This window comes from Bicyclus anynana, chromosome 20, assembly GCF_947172395.1.
Source record: "Bicyclus anynana chromosome 20, ilBicAnyn1.1, whole genome shotgun sequence".
NCBI classification, from domain to species: Eukaryota; Metazoa; Arthropoda; class Insecta; order Lepidoptera; family Nymphalidae; genus Bicyclus; species Bicyclus anynana.
Genome location: NC_069102.1, coordinates 13,212,443 through 13,233,223, shown reverse-complemented (window position 1 = coordinate 13,233,223; position 20,781 = coordinate 13,212,443). Strand labels below are relative to the sequence as shown.

The following is a 20,781-nucleotide window of genomic DNA, read 5'->3' as shown; positions in this document are numbered from 1 at the left end:
ATCCGCTAGAATATCTTTAAACTGCTGTCAAAGAAAGTTTTTTTTAATAAAAAAAAACATTTCTTGCTTCACCAACGGCACCGTTCCAGACCAGACTATGATCTGAATAAGAGAATCATAATGTATAGCATATTTCCATAACCTTTAGGAATAGGATTTTGTACTTAGACCTTCACACTACTTATTAAATATATTATTCCCTGAAACGTTGTTTTGTAAAATACTATGCATGGTAAAGAAAAAGACAACATAAAAACAAACAAAGAAACAATCTTTAATCATAGCAATTTATTGGTAAATCTAGTGATTTCTATTTCTTGATTTTCTTCTCATTGTCTTGATAAGTGTTGTCTTCGCGGAATCTGTATTGGTTGGCGACGTGGTAGAGGTACTTGGTGATCTCGGTGAAGGGCGCTTCCACCAGTAGCCACAGCGGCACCGCCACAATCATTGAGTACAAGCAAACCCACGCGAATGATATTAGCTGGAAAAAATATTTTACTTATTCAACTTGAAAACAGAAAAAAAATCAGACTTATTCAGCAGTCTATGCTGATAACTGAAATAGGTATCTTTATGATATTGAATCAGGAAAAAAAATGGTTACAATAATTTGATCAATATGTAATAAGAATAGAAAGGTATCTAAAATTACGCCTTGTGGGACACCAAGTAAGAGCGTTTGCTTAATCACTCTAGCCTTGAAATTGTATAAATATTATACATGACTGTAAATAGTAGCTGGAAGGGCATTTCAAAAATTAAAATAAAAAGACGTAATCTATGAAGTCTTATAAAGATTACAAGCGCTGCGTCGCCCACGCCAATTCTTATTCTTATTGATAATGTGGCTTTCTATTGGTAAATAAATTTTTAAAATCGGTCTATTAGTTTCAGAGCCTGTTAGAGCAATACAAACAAAAAAAACCTAATCTTACTAAAAATCAAATCAGTCGAATTCAGACCCTTTTAATAAAATATGTAATCGATAATGTTAGATACATTACCATTACCATTTGAGTTGGAACACTTACCCCGTCATAAGGCCCCATGGTGGTGAGAGTGGTAGCCGTGGACGCGTATATCCTGAAGAACGCGAAATGTACTAAAAACATGCAGTAGGAGAGGCGGCTGGGTATCGCCCAAACCCTCCACTCCAGTATGGTACGGTAGAAATCTGAAAAATTAAAAACGTAGGTATTTTACCCGCGTGGATCCCGTTCTCGTAGGAATACGGGGATAATATATAGCCTTCCTCAATAAATGGGCTATCTAACACCAAAATAATTTTTCAAATCGGACCAGTAGTTCCTTTAGTTAGTAGAGATTAGCGCGTTTAACCAAACATACAAACTCTTCAGCTTTATAAAATTAGTATACATCTTAGGGCTTACGTGTAAAACAATCTCAAGAGTCAATTTGTGAATCTCTTTCTTTTTCATGAACTTCTCCTTATTTTTAGTTTCATTTACACACTAGAGAAAGTCCATGTCGTTGAACATCGACATTTGTCTTTGTCTACTAGAATTGAGACTGGTTTGGGCTTTGTAACCTTAATTATTTTTCTTTTAGATTCACTAATTTCCGAAGCCTTTTAATCCCTTTAAGAATATTATTAATGAAAATTTAACTCCCACCCCAACCAAATAGTGGTTTAGGCTTGCAACTACACTGATTCCAACGCCAATTGTTAGATCTAGACGTCCAAAAACATCCTTTACGATCCTGATGATGACTTATTGTACGACAATGCTTCCCAGGCAACACAAATACAAGCTACAGCAACTCAGAGTTATACATAACACGCAGACGCCCGCGACTTCAAAACCTCCTTAATCCGGCCCTCTTGCAAAATCCGTTCTCAGCGGACGTCTACTAACTGTGAACTACCTCCCTGCCAAATCATCATTGCACGTCAAGTGGTATTCGAGATTTCGTGATGCTTTTGCATTTATATACTAACCAGATTCATCAGATCTACCGCTCTGTTCTTCCTTGGAGTCGGTAATGTGCCTTTTGGACATCCTCCTAAATATCAGGAGATAAACATAATCTGGAATGGCGACCCCGCACTAGTAAGCGCAGTGTTAATCGACCTCCCACCAGGTGGACTGACGACATCAAGCGAGTCGCAGGGATTCACTGGATGCAGGTGGCTCAGTATCGTGATGTTTGGAAGTCCCTACAAAAGGCCTATGTCCTGCAGTCGACGTCCATCGGCTGATATGATGATGATGATGAAACATAATATGTTTTAGAGCACTTACTTTCTATTTTGAATATCATTCCACATATCAGAACAGTCATGAGGACGCCGAACAGCGGCTTGGCGACCGTGCCGAAGACCAGCCTGAGCAGCATGGGCTCGCGCGGCGCGTCGCGGTAGAAGACGGCGCCCGCCAGGATGATGCACAGCATCAGGGGGAAGATGGCCCAGTACAGCACGCGGTATTTCTGGAACAGCATCACCAGCATTCTAAGATTGCAATTGATCTAGTAAAATTGAGATTCATTAGAAGTTTCTAGATTATTTGGCTTAGACGTCAAGATTTTGTACATAAACTGAAGGTACGATTTCGATACGATACATATAGCTGGATGAAGTCTGTGCGACGTTTCCGACCATCGCTGTATGGTTTTTTTTTATTCTTTACAAGTTAGACTATAATCTGTCCTGATGGTATGTGAACACAGTGATGATGCAATCTAAGATGGAAGCGGGCTAACTTGTTAGGAGGAGGATGAAAATCCACACACTTTTCGGTTTCTACTAAATCGCTCGGCGGTACGTCTTTGCCGGTAGGGTGGTAACTAGCCACGGCGGAAGCCTCCCACCAGCCAGACCTGGACCAATTAAGAAAATCTCAATCGGCCCAGCCAGGGATCGAACCCAGGACCTCCGTCTTGTAAATTCACCGCGCATACCACTGCGCCACGGAGGCTGCAGGTAGCAGCGCCATGCCAGCCACGTAGTTGGCGACGTTGGTGTGCCTTGCGAGGCACCTCATCGATTATCGATTACCTTGTACATGTCAAAGTCAGCCTTAGCCTTCTGCCAACACAACACAAGGTAGAACAGCGTCATGCCAGCCACGTAACTGGCGACGTTGGTGTGCCTTGCGAGACACCTCGTCGATGATAGATTACCTTGTACATGTCGAAGTCAGCCTTAGCCTTCTGCCAACACAACACAAGGTAGAACAGCGTCATGCCAGCCACGTAACTGGCGACGTTGGTGTGCCTTGCGAGACACCTCGTCGATGATAGATTACCTTATACTTGTCGACGTCAGCATTAGCCTTCTGCCAGAGGTACACAAGGTAGGCCAGCGTCATGCCAGCCACGTAGCTGGCGACGTTGATGTGTCTTGCGAGACACCTCGTCGATGATAGATTACCTTATACTTGTCGAAGTCAGCGTTAGCCTTCTGCCAGCGGTACACAAGGTAGGCCAGCGCCATGCCGGCCACGTAGCTGGCGACGTTGTTGTGCCTTGGGAGACACCTCGTCGATGATAGATTACCTTATACTTGTCGAAGTCAGCGTTAGCCTTCTGCCAGCGGTACACAAGGTAGGCCAGCGCCATGCCGGCCACGTAGCTGGCGACGTTGGTGTGCGCCTTGCGAGACACCTCGTTGAACGTGGGGTCCGTCGCAAACAGGATCTTAGCTTGTCTGGAAAACAGCGTAACCTTCAAATTCATCATCATTATCTTTAACATCCTATACTCGGCTCACTGTAGAGCACGACTCTCTTCTCAGAATGAGACGGGTTAGGCTAATAGGCCTCGCTGGCTTAATGCGGACAGTCAAATTCATTAATAGCACCTCATTAGCTTGGACCGACCACATTACAATCATCATTACCAATACCATCACTTTCTGAATATAAAACTGAGTGTTTCATGACTATTGCTGTTTTGAGTTGTTCCTTAGTCAACAAGGAATAGTTGCTCCATGTCACACCTACAAAGTGGTGTAAAGAAAATTTTGTATAAACAAAGTAAAATGTAAAGTGATTTGATTTTCTCGTCTACCACTTAGTATGAAGTGTACTTAAAGAGTGAGTGAGGCAGCACAAATTTTCAATTCAGGGATCAATTTGTGATGCTATAAGACACTCACTTTGGTTCTTCTGCAGATCTCCTCATTTCTGATTCGATCACGCAGAGATAATCTAAACATAGCTCGATCCATTAGAATTGAGGAGATCCACAGAAGAACCAAAGTCACCACCATAGCTCAACGAGTCGCGAAGCTGAAGTGGCAATGGGCGAGGCACATTGACGGCCTCCGTGGCGCAGTGGTATGCGCGTTGGATTTACAAGACGGAGGTCCTGGGTTCGATCCCCGGCTGGGCAGATTGAGATTTTCTTAATTTGTCCAGGTCTGGCTGATGGGAGGCTTCGGCCGTGGCTAGTTACCACCCTACCGGCAAAGACGTACCGCCAAGCGATTTAGCGTTTCGGTACGATGTCGTGTCGTAGAAACCGAAAGACGTGTGGATTTTCATCCTGCTCCTAACAAGTTAGCCCGCTTCCATCTTAGACTCATGGCATGGCACTCAGGCATCATCACTTACCATCAGGTGAGATTGTAGTCAAGGGCTAACTTGTAAAGAATAAAAAAAAAAACATAGTTTGAAGACCCGATGGACGTTAGAATCCGAAGGTGCTGGAATGGCGAACCCTCACTAGAAAGCGCAGTGTTGATCGATATGAGCAGACGACATTAAGCAAGCCGCAGGGAATCGCTGGGTCCTTACAAAAGGCCTATGTCCTGGAGTGGACGTCCATCGGCTGATATGATAATAATGATATGATGAAGACACTCACTCCGGAACCACCATGAGAACGCCATCCAAGTCCTGGTAGTATGTGTGCACAGCGGGCACGAAGACGCCAATCACGAACACAGCGGTGAGCACTGCCGTCTTGTGCCGGGAGCGACGCAGCAATGCGTACAACACCAGCGCGAAGCAGTGTAACTGCATGTCCACCGCCAAATACCTGGTGAACACGGACATACCTTTGTTTACCTTGTTTTCCAAAGGAATGAGAATTGGCTATTATAAAGCTATGGAATAAATTAAACCGTAAAACATAATTGTGCCAGTTGTGAAGAATTGCGTTAAAATTTCATGTAGGCGCTTCAAGTTCAAGAACCAGAAATCGCAAAGCAAATAAGCAACGATTTTTTGATAAAGCGAGTTGTGTTAGCGCTTATTCATACGAGAATTTTTTTAACAGACGATGAAACAACAAATGCATTCCCAAGTAGGTATGTGCTTAAAACACGACGCTTTATTTCGTACAGTGCAGTGTTGCATTTTCAATTTTGGACGTTGGAAATAGACCTTCATTTAATTTCATAATATATTTTAACGCTTTTTAAACGTAAATGAGGGCTAAAATATGTGCCAGTTGTGAAGAATTGCGTTAAAATTTTATGTAGGCGCTTCAAGTTCAAGAACTACAAATCCCAAAGCAACTAAGCAAAGGTTTTTTGATAAAGCGGGTTGTGTTATACTCGTTTGAAACAGCGTGCTACATAGTAAGTGATTTTTTTATTCTATAGAATTTAGCCCTACAATCTCACCTGGCTGGTAAGTGATGATGCAATCTAAGATAGAAGCAGGCTAACTTCTTAATAGTTCGATGGAAATCAAGACCCCTTTCGCTTTCTACACGGCATCGTACCGAAAGGCTAAATCGCTTGGCGGTACGTCTTTACGGTAGGGTGGTAACGCCACGGTCGAAACCTTTCTCCAGCCAGACCTAAACCAAAATAGAAAACCTCAATCGTCCCAATCGGGTATTGAATCTCCGTCTTGTAAATACTGCGCCATGGAGGTCGTCAAAAGCGTCGAACGCGTCCAACTGTGAAGCTCGTCCTTATTGTGAATTCGTTTCTAAATGATTAATTTCTCACCAGGTCTGAATCATGCACTGTGCGTTAGAGATGTTGTTGTTCATGTAGAAAAGGTAGGCCCACCAGCGGTTGCGGCAATCTTCCATTTCCAGGCCCCCAGATATCTGACAAATGCATTGAAAAGGATTTATACACTATTTTTGGATCATCCCATTACAGGCATTATATTTTATACTGGAGATGGGGCAACGCAACAAATGTGGAAAATTAACTTAATTTCATAGTCGCTTATTAAACAACGAAAGTTATTAAACAATACACCTAAATATCGTCTACAATGTCAAGTTGTGTATTCAGGAAGTGTATAACATACATAAATATATAGTACATAAATATATAATGGAATTAAATACAAAATTGTGCATATGTGCGCTCAGAGGTGTAGCTAAATTCTGATCACTTTTTGCGGTGACTTTGTAGGGACGTAATCTATCTATAATATAAAATTATCATTGATTACAGGGCCAGGCCAGATTATATCAGAGAGGAGGGTTTTTTTTTATTCTCTACAAGTTAGCCCTTGACTACAATCCCAACTGATGGTAAGAGATGATGAAATCTAAGATGAAAGCGGGCTAACTTGTTAGAAGTAGGATCAAAATACACACCTCTTTCGGTTTCTATACGACATCGTACAGAACGCTACGAGTAAATCGCGTGGCGGTACGTTTTTGCAAGCGGTACGGCTTTGGGATATATTTACGACTCAATATACATGCTACACCATTGCGGTTTTAGGGTGATAATGGTCTGTAGCCATGTGGCAAGTCGATTCTCGTTCTACGATCGCAAACGCTTCGAAAATTGGGAAATGTATGAGAATGAAGTTTGTCACGTGATCAAATTGCCGCTCGGATCTGTCATTTCCGTGCATTTTTTTAGTTTTCGAAGCGTTAACGTTTGTCGAAAGAGAATTGACGTGCCACATGGCTACAGGCCAATGTTTTATCATTTGACAAGTTAATGAAAATGACTAGAGCGGATAGCTTATTGTGCTATCTGAGGCAGGGTGAAGTCATACCACCAATTTATTTTCTTGGAATCCAGAAAAAAAAATTAATAATGATATAAAACAGATGATGTTACTGTAAACATCATCACCCGGGTCCAGCAGTGGGCCAGGTTGGTAATGATGAAGTACTTACCGCCCACAAAGGTCCTTGTCCGACGAATTTAAACCATGTCGCCATCACAGCGATCACTACCGCAAGCGCTGGCGTTAGTCTGAAGCAAGGAACAATTTCAGTAGGTAATTTATTATTAATTAATTATTCACTAATTAAAAAATACACGCAACTATGAACTAAATTCAAATTCAAATTTCTTTATTGGTGGACATAAGCCTTTTTCTCGTAATGAGATAAATTTTGTAGACGCATTCTATAGGCCTGCTGAGCTTTTGACATTACTATTATCACAGGCTTTTTGCCTAGTTGGAGGGAAAGAAGTTTGAAAGATGGAGGCCTTAATTGCTCCACGACAAAAGGGCTAGACTCAACACTTTCATGGATCATGGATTTGATACCCGTCCGTCGTCGTCGTCAAAAAGTACCCTATGTTTTGCTCCAAGGTTTCATTTACCATTAAATCAAAATTCATCTTGATCGGTTCAGCCGTTTAGCCTTGAAAAAGTAACAGACAGACAGACAAAAATTTAAAAATTTTTTTTTTACTTTAGTATCGATTGTATAATGCCCTCCAAAAAATATTTCAAAATATCTTCAATGTACAGAATTTGCCTATTACACAGTTTTATTATAAGTATAGACAGATAGATATTATGTATAGATTTGGCAAAAAACAGAAAAACATAAGGTTCAATGATGGTTAATATTATCTTTAAGAAATAAGAAGGAATATTTACCTAACATATCTGACGAATATCCCTACAGGGACGACGTTCCACCCTACGTTCTCCTTCTCCGAGATGAGTTCTATTTTGTATATCAGTAGAAACGCGGACGACACCAAATACGTCTGCAGCACTATGGAGCCATTCAGTAAAATGTACTGAGGTAAACTGTAATATGCCTGAAACAGAAAAAGTTTACTGAAAATTGACTTTTATTGGAATAATTGACGGACCTAGTGGAAAACTATCGTCTATAAGTGGAAAACTATCGTCTATAAGCAGAGCAATATTTTGCAGGAAATGCAAAGAAAATCTAATACAAAATACCCCCTGTGTCCATCAATATTATAAGTGTATTATCCCCTGTGTCCAACAATATTATATTTGAATTACCCCCTGTGTCCATCAATATTATAATTGTATTACCCCCTGTGTCCACCAATATTATAATTGTATTACCCCCTTTGTCCACCAATATTATAATTGTATTACCCCCTGTGTCCATCAATATTATAATTGTATTACCCCCTGTGTCCATAAATATTATAATTGCATTACCCCCTGTGTCCATCAATATTATAATTGTATTACCCCCTGTGTCCACCAATATTATAATTGTATTACCCCCTGTGCCCATCAATATTATAATTGTATTACCCCCTGTGTCCATCAATATTATAATTGTATTACCCCCTGTGACCATAAATATTATAATTGCATTACCCCCTGTGTCTATCAATATTATAATTGTATTACCCCTGTGTCCATCAATATTATAATTATATTTTCTTAGGGGTACGAATTAAACAGCTTTACCCAACTTTATTGATATTATTATCACGTGTAGCCCGCCAACCTACATTGTATAATATATTGTATGGGATAAAATATAGCCTATTGCACTCGGGAATAGTGCAGCTTCCCATCAGTGAAATAATTTTTCAAATCGGTTCAGTTATTTTAAAGCCTATTCAAACTAACAAACAATCACATATTTTTTCTTCAAAATATTAGTATAGATAAACTAGGTCTGGATCTGTAGTAGGCGGTTATAAAATAGGCTGATATTGATGATGTTTATTGCGTGTGTGTGGCTTTAAACCTATTTTGTATGGGATAACCATAGAGGAAAAGTGTGTATAGTTTTAAGTTATATTAAATCTACAAATAGTTACCAATTCCAGGGTGTGTGTGTTTTTAATAGTCAGCAGATATGGGTACACGCAGTGTGCCATGATCACTCCAGCCATGATAATGCATCTGTAACCATAACACAAAGTAAATAGACAGTAGACACTAAGAAAACCAAATCGATTTAATTTAACCTAAGTTAATTTAATTTAATCTCTTCTCATCTCATCTCTGCCCTGCCTAATTTTTAATGGGTAAACTTTTTAGTAAATATACACAGAGGCACAATTATTCGCCTACTTTACTATAATCGCGTATAATAAGGTGGGCGGATAATTGTGCCTCTAAGTATAGAATCAAATTTAAATTCATCATCATCAAACTAAAATCATTAAATACATTGATTATAACTGGGTTTCGAGATATAAACTTAATTACACTCCATTAAAACAACTTTATCAGTAGGTTACTTATTGTACATTAGTTAATAAGATCCATATTAGAAACGTCCATCACCCATCTGTTTTTTTGGATGGAAAGTGTTTTAGTTTTTTTAGTGGAAACATCAAATTTAGTAAGAATAAAAAATTATATTAATGATAGTTAATAATGGTTTATTATTATATATTTTTTAACATTTATTATATTTTTAAACGCAAAAAAAGTTTTTAATCTACTTAATTTGATATAAAACACTTTTAATCCAATAAACAGATGGGTGAAGGTCGTTTCTAATACGGATCTTCTACTATAAGTAATAATAATTACAAAGTTAAGCAAAAAATTATAAAGAAACATCATTTGAGGTCAGGTGTTTGCACAAAAATATAAAAAAGTGACGAATCGTCATTCGTCACTTTTTACATTTTTGTGCAAGTTCAAGTTGAATGTAAACAGTTCAATTAAGAAAATGCAATAAACATAATAATACTGTATAATTAAGATGATAGAGACGTAATAGTCCAGTGGATATGACTTCTGCCTTCGATTTGACGGGCACCTCCAACTTTTAAGAAATTAAATATCACGTGTCTTAAACGGTGAAGGAAAAACATCGTGAGGAAAGCTGCATGCCAGAGAATTTTCTTAATTCTCTACGTGTGCCAATCCGCATTGAGCCAGCATGGTGGATTAAGGCCTAACCCATCTCATTCTGGGAACAGACTGGTGCTCAATAGTGACTAGTTTCGAACGGGGTCCTTAGTAATGAGCTGGTTCTTGCACCTAACAGCGAGCGGCGCGTGCGGTCACACGAAGCGCGCGTTTTCAGTAAAAATTCCAAGCTCGGGGTTGGGAAGTTGTAGTGTTTTTTGTTAAGACTACAAGTATTTAATATTACATAATAACTTACTTTATACAATGTAATCCCGTTAGCCTCTGCAACCGAGGGTCTATATTTTTTTCTATTGAAATAAGCTTTCTCCAGTTTCGATTTATTGCAAAGCAGGATAGAAGTGTAGGTTCTAAAATATAAAATTTTATTGTACATGATTAAAAAATACCTAATATTATGTAATTAAACAATTATTTACGTATAACTTACCTTTAGGTTTTTCAGTTGCAGAATAGATTTCAATAAGGCTTCCGATGGCGTTCACCAACAAAATTATAAACAGCAGGACAGCTACCATGATATCAGTTGCATCTATATTTATATTCATATTATCTGACAAGCTTTGACAGTCGTGGTTTGTTACTTTAGTTTTCAATTTATATCCATTCCACAAAGTATCGTTGAGGCATCCCTCAAGGAAGTCTGTTGAGACCTCGCTTATATTTCCTCTATACCTTTGACAGTTTGCGTAATTTCTAGGCGAATTTGGCGTAACTGTTAAGCAAATTCCATACCTTAGATTCGTATGGTTAAAATGCGTTCTTCGTACAGAGTATTCCTGAAAAGATAATTATGTATTTTATTAATTTACTCTTTGTTAAAACTATGGTGTCAGCTTTTATTGGCGTATATGACAATTTGAGCACCTTCTACCTCTGTACTTTTGGCAAACGGGCATTATGCTAAGCTTTCATGATTATAGTAAAGTGCAACCGAATAGAAAAGGAACTTATTTATTTAGTTATTTTCTGCAATATTCCCTTTTTCGTATCGTAAAGTTTGTGATTCATTCTTCACTAAATCTATTAATTCTATCAATATTTTGTTATTTATATTTTAACTTTCTACATCGAAGAATCTTCGAATTACAATCTTCGTTTATTTATTTATATTATTATAAACAAAACAACATGTCAACTATTATTGAAATAGGTAAATTGTTATTTATTGCGCCGATTTTATAAAACTGATACCATTTGAAGGTCAAGGACCGACTGAACAATGTCGATGACCGTCCGAGTTATTTGAATATGATCATAATTGAATAGGAATGTTGATTTAGATCCGACAAGAACCAGCTGCGGGACAAGTTTATGATATTTAGCAAAAGCGAAAATACCATAATCATTAGAATTACCCATAGTTAAATTAAGATTCATAGTTATGTAACTTATAGTTCTTTCTTTTATTTTTTTAATCATTTGTCTTTGGTTGCCGCCATTGGTCGAAATTTTGTTTAACTTTCCGGGATAAATCTTTGTACCTTAGGCAACATTATTTACAAACTAAACTTTGTGAAAAAATCTCATCATTATCATTGTCTAAAAAAAACTAGTTAGGCTTTCGGAATCCGGAACAGTGAAGTCTAATTACAGGACACGGGAAAATATATAAAATTATTGTACACTCCCGGTTTTCCATTTGACTTTGACTTTTGTTCTAAGCAAGACATCAGTCTTGAAGTCTCCGTGACCTTATCCTCAGAAAAGTCAAAGTAGTTGATAAGCACGAGCCTTAGTTTTGGATAAACATTGGAACTCATGTCACACTTTATTACGTCTATAATATGAATATTCGTTTTCGTCACCAAAGCCATGGCTTACACGTGGCTGCCAAAGGTCACCATTTACAAAATTAGAGTTATTTGGAGTGTTTTCAAAATGGCAGTTGCCACGCCTCATACTCACGCCTAATAATACACTAGATAATCTTAACATATGTGCGCAAAGTCATTCATCACGAAATCTTGAAAACCGTTTGATGTACAAAGCTGAAATTTGGTAGGGAGGTAGGTTATAATCAGTAGGTATCCACTAAGAACGGATTTTGCAGTGCCGGATTAAAGAGATCTGAGGGCGGACGTCGTCTGCTAGTAATTTCATATTTATTAACGAACGCCCCGTAATCTCACCTGTGTAGTTCTTGTCTCACGGAAAGGGGAACTACACGGGATAATATTATTATGATGATAATATTCCGGTATAATACCGCATGTTACTCGCTGATAACGTAGCTTCCCATTAGTCATCATCATCATCAAATCAGCCGATGGACTGAATGGACCGAAGTAAAATAATTAAGAAGATACAGTGGCGGATTGGTAATCTTGGCCGCCCTAGGCTATACTCGTACGTAATAAACATTTTATTGTCTTCAATAACACATCAAGTCACATTTAAATAAAACACTCGCTTTATTAAAAAAGGGTCACAATTAGAAATTATTGTAATTGTAATTTTTTTTTTCATTGCTTACTCGCACATATTTTTTATTAGAATGGCCGCACCAGGCCCGGGGCTTCTGGGCCTTAAGGTAAATCCGGCACTGAGAAGAGATTATTCCCCTATACGAGTACTATAGAGTAAAATCTCGGGGCGTCCGCTAGTGGTACATAATACATAATACATAATACCCAACACATAATAATTACCTGTATCATAGTGAGTAAGTCGCTAGGGCTGTCAGAAACTAAGCTGAAATGCACAGTGCAGTATAGCCCGCTCGGCTGTTGGAGGCATCCCTCGTAATCGTCCATGTGGTACAAGGCAGGCATGCGTTCGTATTCCGTATCTAAAAAAAATATACAAATAAATCTATACTAATATTATAAAGCTGAAGAGTTTGTTTGTTTGAACGCGTTAATCTCAGGAACTACTGGTCCGATTTGAAAAATTCTTTCAGTGTTAGATAGCCCATTTATCGAGGAAGGCTTTAGGCTATATATTATCCCCGTATTCCTACGGGAACGAGAACCACGCGGGTGAAACCGTCAGCTAGTTCAATATAAATGTTTATGTTTTGAGTTATAGTTTTGTAAAATGATTAATGCATTATTTATACACATCGGACTTTAAATAAGGGTTGAACTTTGAAATTCATCAGATAAAATTACACAAAAATATGCCTCTTCAAAGCCTGCAGTAGTTTTTGGGTCATTTGGTCATTTCATATCATAGATGAGTGTTTCTTTCGAAGCAATGGTAGTTATCTTAATATTCAAGGACCAGCTGTCCTATTCACTAACTTTAGTCTAATATAGTTAACATCAAATCAATAGCAACCGTATTTTTCATATTCCGTAAAGCCCATTGTTAACGAAAATCACAATGTCAAATACACAGATTAGTGATTTTGGTCAGTTGTTATTAATTTGAACTTGAATCATGGGCGAAGAGTATTACAGATTATTTTTTCTTTCCTTAATGTCGTCAACACACATGAAAGGTTCTTAAAGACATAAAAATAAAAAAAAATCGCGGAATATCGGAAATTTTCAGAAAATTTAACAAATATTTAACTTTTATGGATGTATTATATTATAGTTTAACTTCTATGGATTATAATTAAAATAATTTATTATAGTCTACAAAGTCCACATTTTATTGTGATATTTCCATAATAATGAGATTTACGAGAATGAAAACGCGTGATGTACCTATACCATAAAACATATGAAGTGGATACCATAATTTCCAAAATGTTTCCGGCAGCAGTTTCCAATGGCTTTATTTCTACATACTACATATCGTTTCGAAAAAAATAACTGTGTCCTGAAAAACACAATTTTACAGGAGGCTATTTTTTAACTTACGAAAATTTTCGTGTCAAATCTAACGTGTTTTTCAAGTATTATAATTAAAAATTTACCTATTTGTAAAACGCATTAGTTTTGACACAAAATTTAAAAAAAAATCCTTGTGTAAAATTGGGTTTTTTGAGAAAATATGTTATTGAAGCAGGTCTGTTTTCCAAATTTGTAGCTTAGTTTGATATAATAGGTACCTCTTGTTTTGTACTGTCATTAAAGGAAAATTCTATAAAAAGTGATCACATATAAAAATATGCATAAAATTAAGTTCTTTAGTTTTTTAGCCAGTTAAAAAACGAACTAGTCATCACTTGGCTCTTTGCTAAATTGCATTTGTTATTAAGTTTAAGTTATATTTTTTGTGCCTATCATTCAAGATTCAAGGCTATTGCTTAGCATTTAATTAATTAAATAATAAAAATATTGCCTAGTATTATTAAAAACCATTTTTTATATTGAAATATATGATTTATGATGATAGATTTTAATAAATTGTAATGAAAAAATCGACTTCGTATGAATGGGATTTCCGGGATATGTCTACGCATTTTAAATTAATTCTTATGTCATAATATGTTGAATATAATGTATAAATTAATTACGTAGCTATGCTCAAAAAACATAATCTTCAGCCGAGCAATGGTATCAAACAGTATAGCAAATAATTTTCGAACAATCGTGTACCTAATTTGTAAATAATACTTATTCATCGAACAATAAAGCAGCCATCTCCATACAAAGGTCCATTTGACAGCTCCATTTATTGAAAAAATTGAATAATTCATGTCAAATCCCAAGAAGTTTTAAAAGTTTAAACTTTCAGTTTTACATTTGCTGTCAAACGGATCCAACCAAGTCACGCAAGTTAGTAGTTTTCCGTAGACAAAACGTACCGCTTAACGATATAGCTTGGGCATCTTCCCCACGGACGAGGAAATCGCGGATATAGTCTCACCGTACTGATTATGAGTTGTTGGTGAATAACAGGGAGCCGCTGGATGTTGGTGGCTCGACTCCTTGGTGTTCGGTAGTCCTTATTAGAGGCCTACTATGTCCAGCAGTGGACATTTAGTAGCTGATGATGACCAGTCTCGCCGTGGCACAGACTCTTGAAATTCACTACTGGACGTATCAGATACGTTTTTAGAAAGTTTTTTTTTCAATATAACGTATACATTTCCCTTCCTTTCCGATTTTTCAAAAATCTCGCAGATGCCATTGAATTTCCGGGAAAGCCTATGTTTTAATCTGGGTTATAATCTTAGCCATATTTGCTTTATTGGTATGCATTCACGGCTAATCTGTTGAATTAATTTTTAAAATCCTCGTACCAATGGAATAAAATAGCGAGTAAAAGCTACATTAGGGGATCAATAACTGTAGGCGCAACCGCGGTATGTCTGCTAATCTAGAATTTAAAAGCGAAGCATTTCAAACTGCGTCATAGGGATTCAAATTGTGTCAAAACCGTTAGCGTTTTCTATGTCTATGTGTCATACATACGTCCACCGCACCGCACCCTTTTTCAAATACGCAGTCGACTTCAGAATTTACATAAAATGCCACGTACCTTCTACGTTTTGGTTAAACTGCGCATAATTTAAATTTCAGCTACTCAATCATTCAATAGGTACAGGTGATAGGCACCTACATATTATGTAAGTTGTTATTTATCTTTGTGCTTTATGAAGGCGGTTGATTTTATCAAAGATTTTTATAACTACTCAATCATTCAATAGCTCAGACCAATTATTGTATAGGACCTGCCTCGCTAGACGTTACTTTTCTGTCAAAGTATATGATCAACGATCTAATGCGATTATAAAAACTTTCTCTATAGTATCGATGTTAAATAGTTGTAATCGTGTTCGTCGGTTAAAGAGCTCCGTAAAAATACCTTTTTGTATAATTGAATTGTGTTAAAAACGGGCAAAAACTTTTATTTCAGTATAAGATATATACCAAATCTAAGCTCGTTTTCTTCAGAACATGACAGACAATTTTGTTCGTGACTATGAGTACGATACAGGTCCTTCTATAATTGGTCTGAGTTCAATAGGTACAGGTAATAGGTACCTACATAATATGTAAGTTGTTATTTATCTTTGTGCTTTATGAAGGCGATTGATTTTATCAAAGATTTTATAATAAGCTTGCTGAGTCACGTTATTTTAATGCTAAAATTAACATACATCAATATTATTATTTTAGGCATCCTCATGATAAGGGTGTCAAATGAAATGGCACTTTAAAGATCCTAAATACGGTTAGGTATTATATTTGTTTCATTTTGATGTGAAACAACTATAGCCGCACGTAAAAAAATTCTGGCGTGGCGACGCATGCCGTGGCGACGCGTCGCTACGCTATATTATGGTATATATATACAGTCTATATGCAGTAGTGTGTACGGTGTGGCGACGCGTCGCCATGTGCAATCGACTGTGCGATTATCTCCAACTGTTCTTTTCTGCATATTACTTTTACAAAATAATGCCGATGTTTCACATCTGCCAGGCGACCCGTGACGGCTCACATTTTTTTATTATTGACTAGTGGACCCGGTCAAGCTTCGCTTTGACTTATGTGCACTTCTTCCCTATCTCTACTCTACCCCTACTCCTATCCCTTGACTCTTAAACGTTTGTATGGGAAATAGAAAACGGTTGTTTCTATGGTTTTCCCGGCAGTTATTCTGATTTTTCTCAACTTTTAAACCTTCCCTATACCTCCACGGACATTTCAAGACCAAGATAAGATAAATCCGTTCAGCCGTTCTCGAGTTTTAGCGAGACTAACGAACAACTATTCATTTATATATATATAGATTTACACATTAATACAATAGAGGCAGATTTGATAATGATTTGGTAAAACAAAATATTTACTCAATGCATTTTATTGGCCATATGTATCACAGTGCATAATTATATTATAAATATTATAATAAATTTAATGAATTAAACATAATGAGTTAGTGATATGTAAGTTGAACTATGTGAAGTAACTAATTTGCGAGCATTGGTGACGGCAGTCACACACAATCAAGTTTACCGTCAAATTTCCAGAACGTTTAAATTTCACATCCCTAAGCGGCTATATTTGACGGTGAAGTCTGCCAATCCGCATTGGGCCAGCGTGGTGGACCATTGGACTAACATTCTGAGAGGAGACTCGAACTCAGCAGTGAACAATATATGGGTTGATTTTAAAAATAACCAGTAGCGGTCTTAAGGGGTGGCGAACGGGGCAATCGCCCGGGGCCTCGCTCTTGCAAGGGCCTCACGCAAAAACCCGAGGAAATTTAATAAAATATAGATTTTTTTCCTAACAACCAAATTTTCTTATTTAAAACTTTTGATTTTAATGCTTAATTATTTATTAAAGGTAAATTAAAATATAGTTAGTTCATTATTTAGTGTTGTAACATCGCGCACTCGGGTCAGGAGTGCTATTCTGTAATGATGTTTTGTTTAATGCGCAAGTGCGAGTTGTGAATTCACCTCTATCTCCTCTATCTAATATACAATTCATGGCAAGACGCGTGACTCAAATTTATGAAAAAAATTAATAAACAATAAATATTACTCAATAAAGTATAATTGATTGTACTCACGATGACTATATGATATAGATAGTATACAAATACAACTAAAATTGAAGAACATATTATTGGTTTCTTAGCCGTCGAAAAAAACACAGCTGAGAGTTTGATGAATTATATTATTATCACAACACACTTAAGGGAACTCCTCAACGGTTTACAGCAGCAACCTTGTGATTGAGCTTAATAAATTTGTATTGATGAGAACTTTTCACCTGGATGTGTTGTGACTGTTATTAAGGGTCTAATGATGAAGACGAAGGATAGTTAAGGGAACTCCTCAACGGTTTACAATAGCTACCTTGTGATTGGGCTTGATTAAAATATATACGCGAAAAAAAACGCGCGCTTTACTATACACCGGCTTTCTGAGATAGAATCTCTTGCCGTGGCTTCAGCTGGTCATTTTATCCAAGTAAATATAATGCGAGGACAAAAAACGCGCGGCCTTCGGCCGCGAGATCTAATATAAAGCCTCTGGCCGTGGCTTCGGCTGGTCATTTTACCCAAGTAAATATGTACGTGAGCAAAAACGCTTTACTATAAACCTGAGGATCTGAGCTAGAGCCTCTCTCTGGTCTCGCCTTCAGCTGGTCATTTTATCCAAGTAAATATAATGTGCGAACAAAAAACGCGCGGCTTTCGGCCGGGGGGTTCTTGCATAAAGCCTCTGACCGTGGCTTTAGCTGGTCATTTTATCCAAATTAATATAATGCGAGAACAAAAAACGCGCGGCCTTCGGCCGCAAGATCTAATATAGAACCTCTGGCCGTGGCCTCGGCTGGTCATTTTACCCAAGTAAATATACACGTGAGCAAAAACGCGCTTTGCTTTGTACCAGCCTTCCATCGGGGATCTGAGATAGAGCCACTGGCCTTGGCTTCAGCTGGTCATTTTATCCAAGTAAATATTATGCGCGAACAAAAAACGCACGGCCTTCGGCCGCGCTTTTCTATACACCGGCCTTCTGAGATAGAACCTCTGGCCGTGGCTTCAGCTGGTCATTTAATCCAAGTAAATATAATGCGCGAACAAAAAACGCGCGGCCTTCGGCCGCGAGATATAATATAGAGCCTCTGGACGTGGCTTCGGCTGGTCATTTTATCCAAGTAAATATATTCGTGAGCAAAAACGTATATATTTACGTTTTTGCTGCCTTCAAATTGATCAGAAGGCAGCACATACAATGTTATTTTTTGCTTTTCAGTTTAGTGGATATATTTGTAATTTAGAAGTCAGTTGTTTTTTTTTATTAAAATTTTTAATAAAAAATAACATATATGTATAAATAGCTCGTTATACATATATGTCATTGAGCTAATTTTTTTTAAATGTTTTAAAACTGAAATTTTACTTATTTTTATATTTAACTTATTAACTCATGCATAAGTCTGTATAAACATAAAGGTATAGGCCAACTTTTTGCCTCTAAAGTTTCACACAATGATTCTAATGCATTGTACCGAAAGTATTGTAATTTACATTAATTTATATTTACGGCAGTGCAAACTGGATTTAATGTAGGTAGGTACAGTTTTTGCACCTTGCACTTATGCCTACTAAGTTTATTTTTGCAGACATATCATAATGTAAGAACAAACAACTAAATTAGTCCCTGAATACCTGAACGTAATTATTAACGACATGTCAATTAGAAGCGCGAACGTTGGTAAAAAAAGAAAAAAAAAACAAAACTGCAGTGACGTTATAGAACGAATCACTCGTAGAAGATACTTTTGAATGAACTTTCATCACTGATGCCCCCCGTCCTGCGCCAATCATTCCTCATATTATCTGTACTGCTCCTGAGTCAGATTCTGAAACGCGACTTGGTCCGTCAAAGAGACAAAAAAGCAGTGGCGGATTTACAAATTTGCCGCCAAGTAGGCTAGTGTAAAAATTTTACATTTGAATTAGTACACACAATACGATATTCTTTAAATTGTTTTCTGCGAATAAAATTGCTATTTTTAATATTCTTGTAATAGTATCTACGTACATTAGGACTAATGTATTAAAATGCCCATTACATTTTCAAGTCTCTTTGTTTATTTCTGTAAGACAAAACTTTTTGGGCTAAATTTGCCGCCCTCTAAAATTTGCCACTCCCAAATTAGAAGACCTTCAACCTTCTTGGGAATAAACACCTATGGTCCAAGGTGGTCTTCTAAGATGTTCTCCTGTTCTTCATTTCTCCACTCTTGCTCTGTTTTCTTCTTTGTCTCTGATGAACTAGGTTGCGGTTCAGAATTTGAGAATCAGGTTTTAATATATGAGAAAAGTTTGTTCCCTTCTAATAAATCACTCTATCTATTGATGTTAACGGGATAATAATCCGTTCAGTAGTCTTTTGAGTTTAACGTGAACAGACAGACAGAGGACTTTGTTTGCATAAAATAATTTGTTTTTAGTTCGTGGATTTTCTCGGACCAACGCGCGTTTGGAACCCTCGTAACTTTAATTTTAAGTTTTCGACTATTATTACCACCGTTAGATTAAAATAAATTATGACCTAATCCTGACATTTCAAAAATGCTTCTAAAGTAAGCCTAATTGAAATAAGTTAATTTTGAAATTTTGAATTTATTCCGGGAAAATAGTAGCCAATGTTCTGCTCCAATTTTCCCAAAATTTTTATCTCTATACCAAATTTTGTTGAAAGCGGCTTAGCCGTGAAAAGGTAACAAACAGATAGACTTACCTTCGCATTTATAGTATTAGTATAGATATAGAATATACATTTATATCCTTTAGAAACAGTTCGCTTTACTATCTTGTTTCAAGCTAATAATCTCTTAAAAACTTACCGTTTAAATAATAAATGACTCCGAAACATCCTTCGCAGAAAAGAAGCAAATACAGCAGCATTGTCCATTTGAAATCCATTTTATAAGTTTTCTCTTTTTTTGGTTTTTATTTGAGATTTTGAATAATTTGTATCGAAGTTTAAATTTATTTTCTCTTTTTGGATTTATAATAAAATATTGAGAAAATTTTATTCCAATTTAATAAAAATTATTGTCTAATTTCACTAACAACAACAAAGCATAACATAGGAACTCAATTGTTTATTTACGTTTGTTTTCTTAATAAATATAACAAGTACTAAACTATTTATAAAAAACAATTATTATTTTTAATGAGCACTAATTAATTTTTAAATAATATTAAATTTATTTCATTTTATTAATTAAAATAAATATTTTTTACAAAATTCATTGCAAGCTTGCGAAAGAAATAAAAGCGTCTCTCTGGACAATTTCCGCTTATAAAGTGCGTGCAAACAGACAAAGCAGAGACACAGAGTCTAAAGCTACTGTACCGCTCATTGTTAGGCTTAGGA

At 36.8% G+C, this 20,781-nt stretch overlaps 1 protein-coding gene across 1 annotated transcript; it reads right to left on the bottom strand.

The window, feature by feature from the left end:
• Nucleotides 1–204: 204 nt before the first annotated feature.
• Nucleotides 205–20,757, bottom strand: LOC112044840 (nose resistant to fluoxetine protein 6). Its single transcript, XM_052887971.1, has 14 exons — nucleotides 20,246–20,757; nucleotides 12,677–12,816; nucleotides 10,456–10,804; nucleotides 10,264–10,375; nucleotides 8,957–9,041; nucleotides 7,794–7,960; nucleotides 7,075–7,153; nucleotides 5,930–6,033; nucleotides 4,834–5,007; nucleotides 3,523–3,673; nucleotides 3,398–3,490; nucleotides 2,268–2,454; nucleotides 1,035–1,177; nucleotides 205–484 (listed from the first exon to the last, which is right to left on the bottom strand). The coding sequence occupies exons 1-14, from the start codon at nucleotides 20,322–20,324 to the stop codon at nucleotides 311–313; spliced, it is 2,037 nt and encodes a 678-aa protein (XP_052743931.1). The 5' UTR covers nucleotides 20,325–20,757; the 3' UTR covers nucleotides 205–310.
• Nucleotides 20,758–20,781: the final 24 nt, after the last annotated feature.

What these genes read in the sequence shown, in the direction of transcription:
- LOC112044840 (XM_052887971.1), bottom strand. Translation starts at nt 20,324, where the DNA reads ATGGATTTCAAATGGACAATGCTGCTGTATTTGCTTCTTTTCTGCGAA. An exon ending in TGCAACTGAAAAACCTAAAG is followed by an intron (nt 10,376 to 10,455) that starts GTAAGTTATACG and finishes TTTATATTTTAG; the next exon opens with AACCTACACTTCTATCCTGC. An exon ending in CTGACTTCGACAAGTATAAG is followed by an intron (nt 2,455 to 3,397) that starts GTAATCTATCAT and finishes ATGCTGTTCCAG; the next exon opens with AAATACCGCGTGCTGTACTG.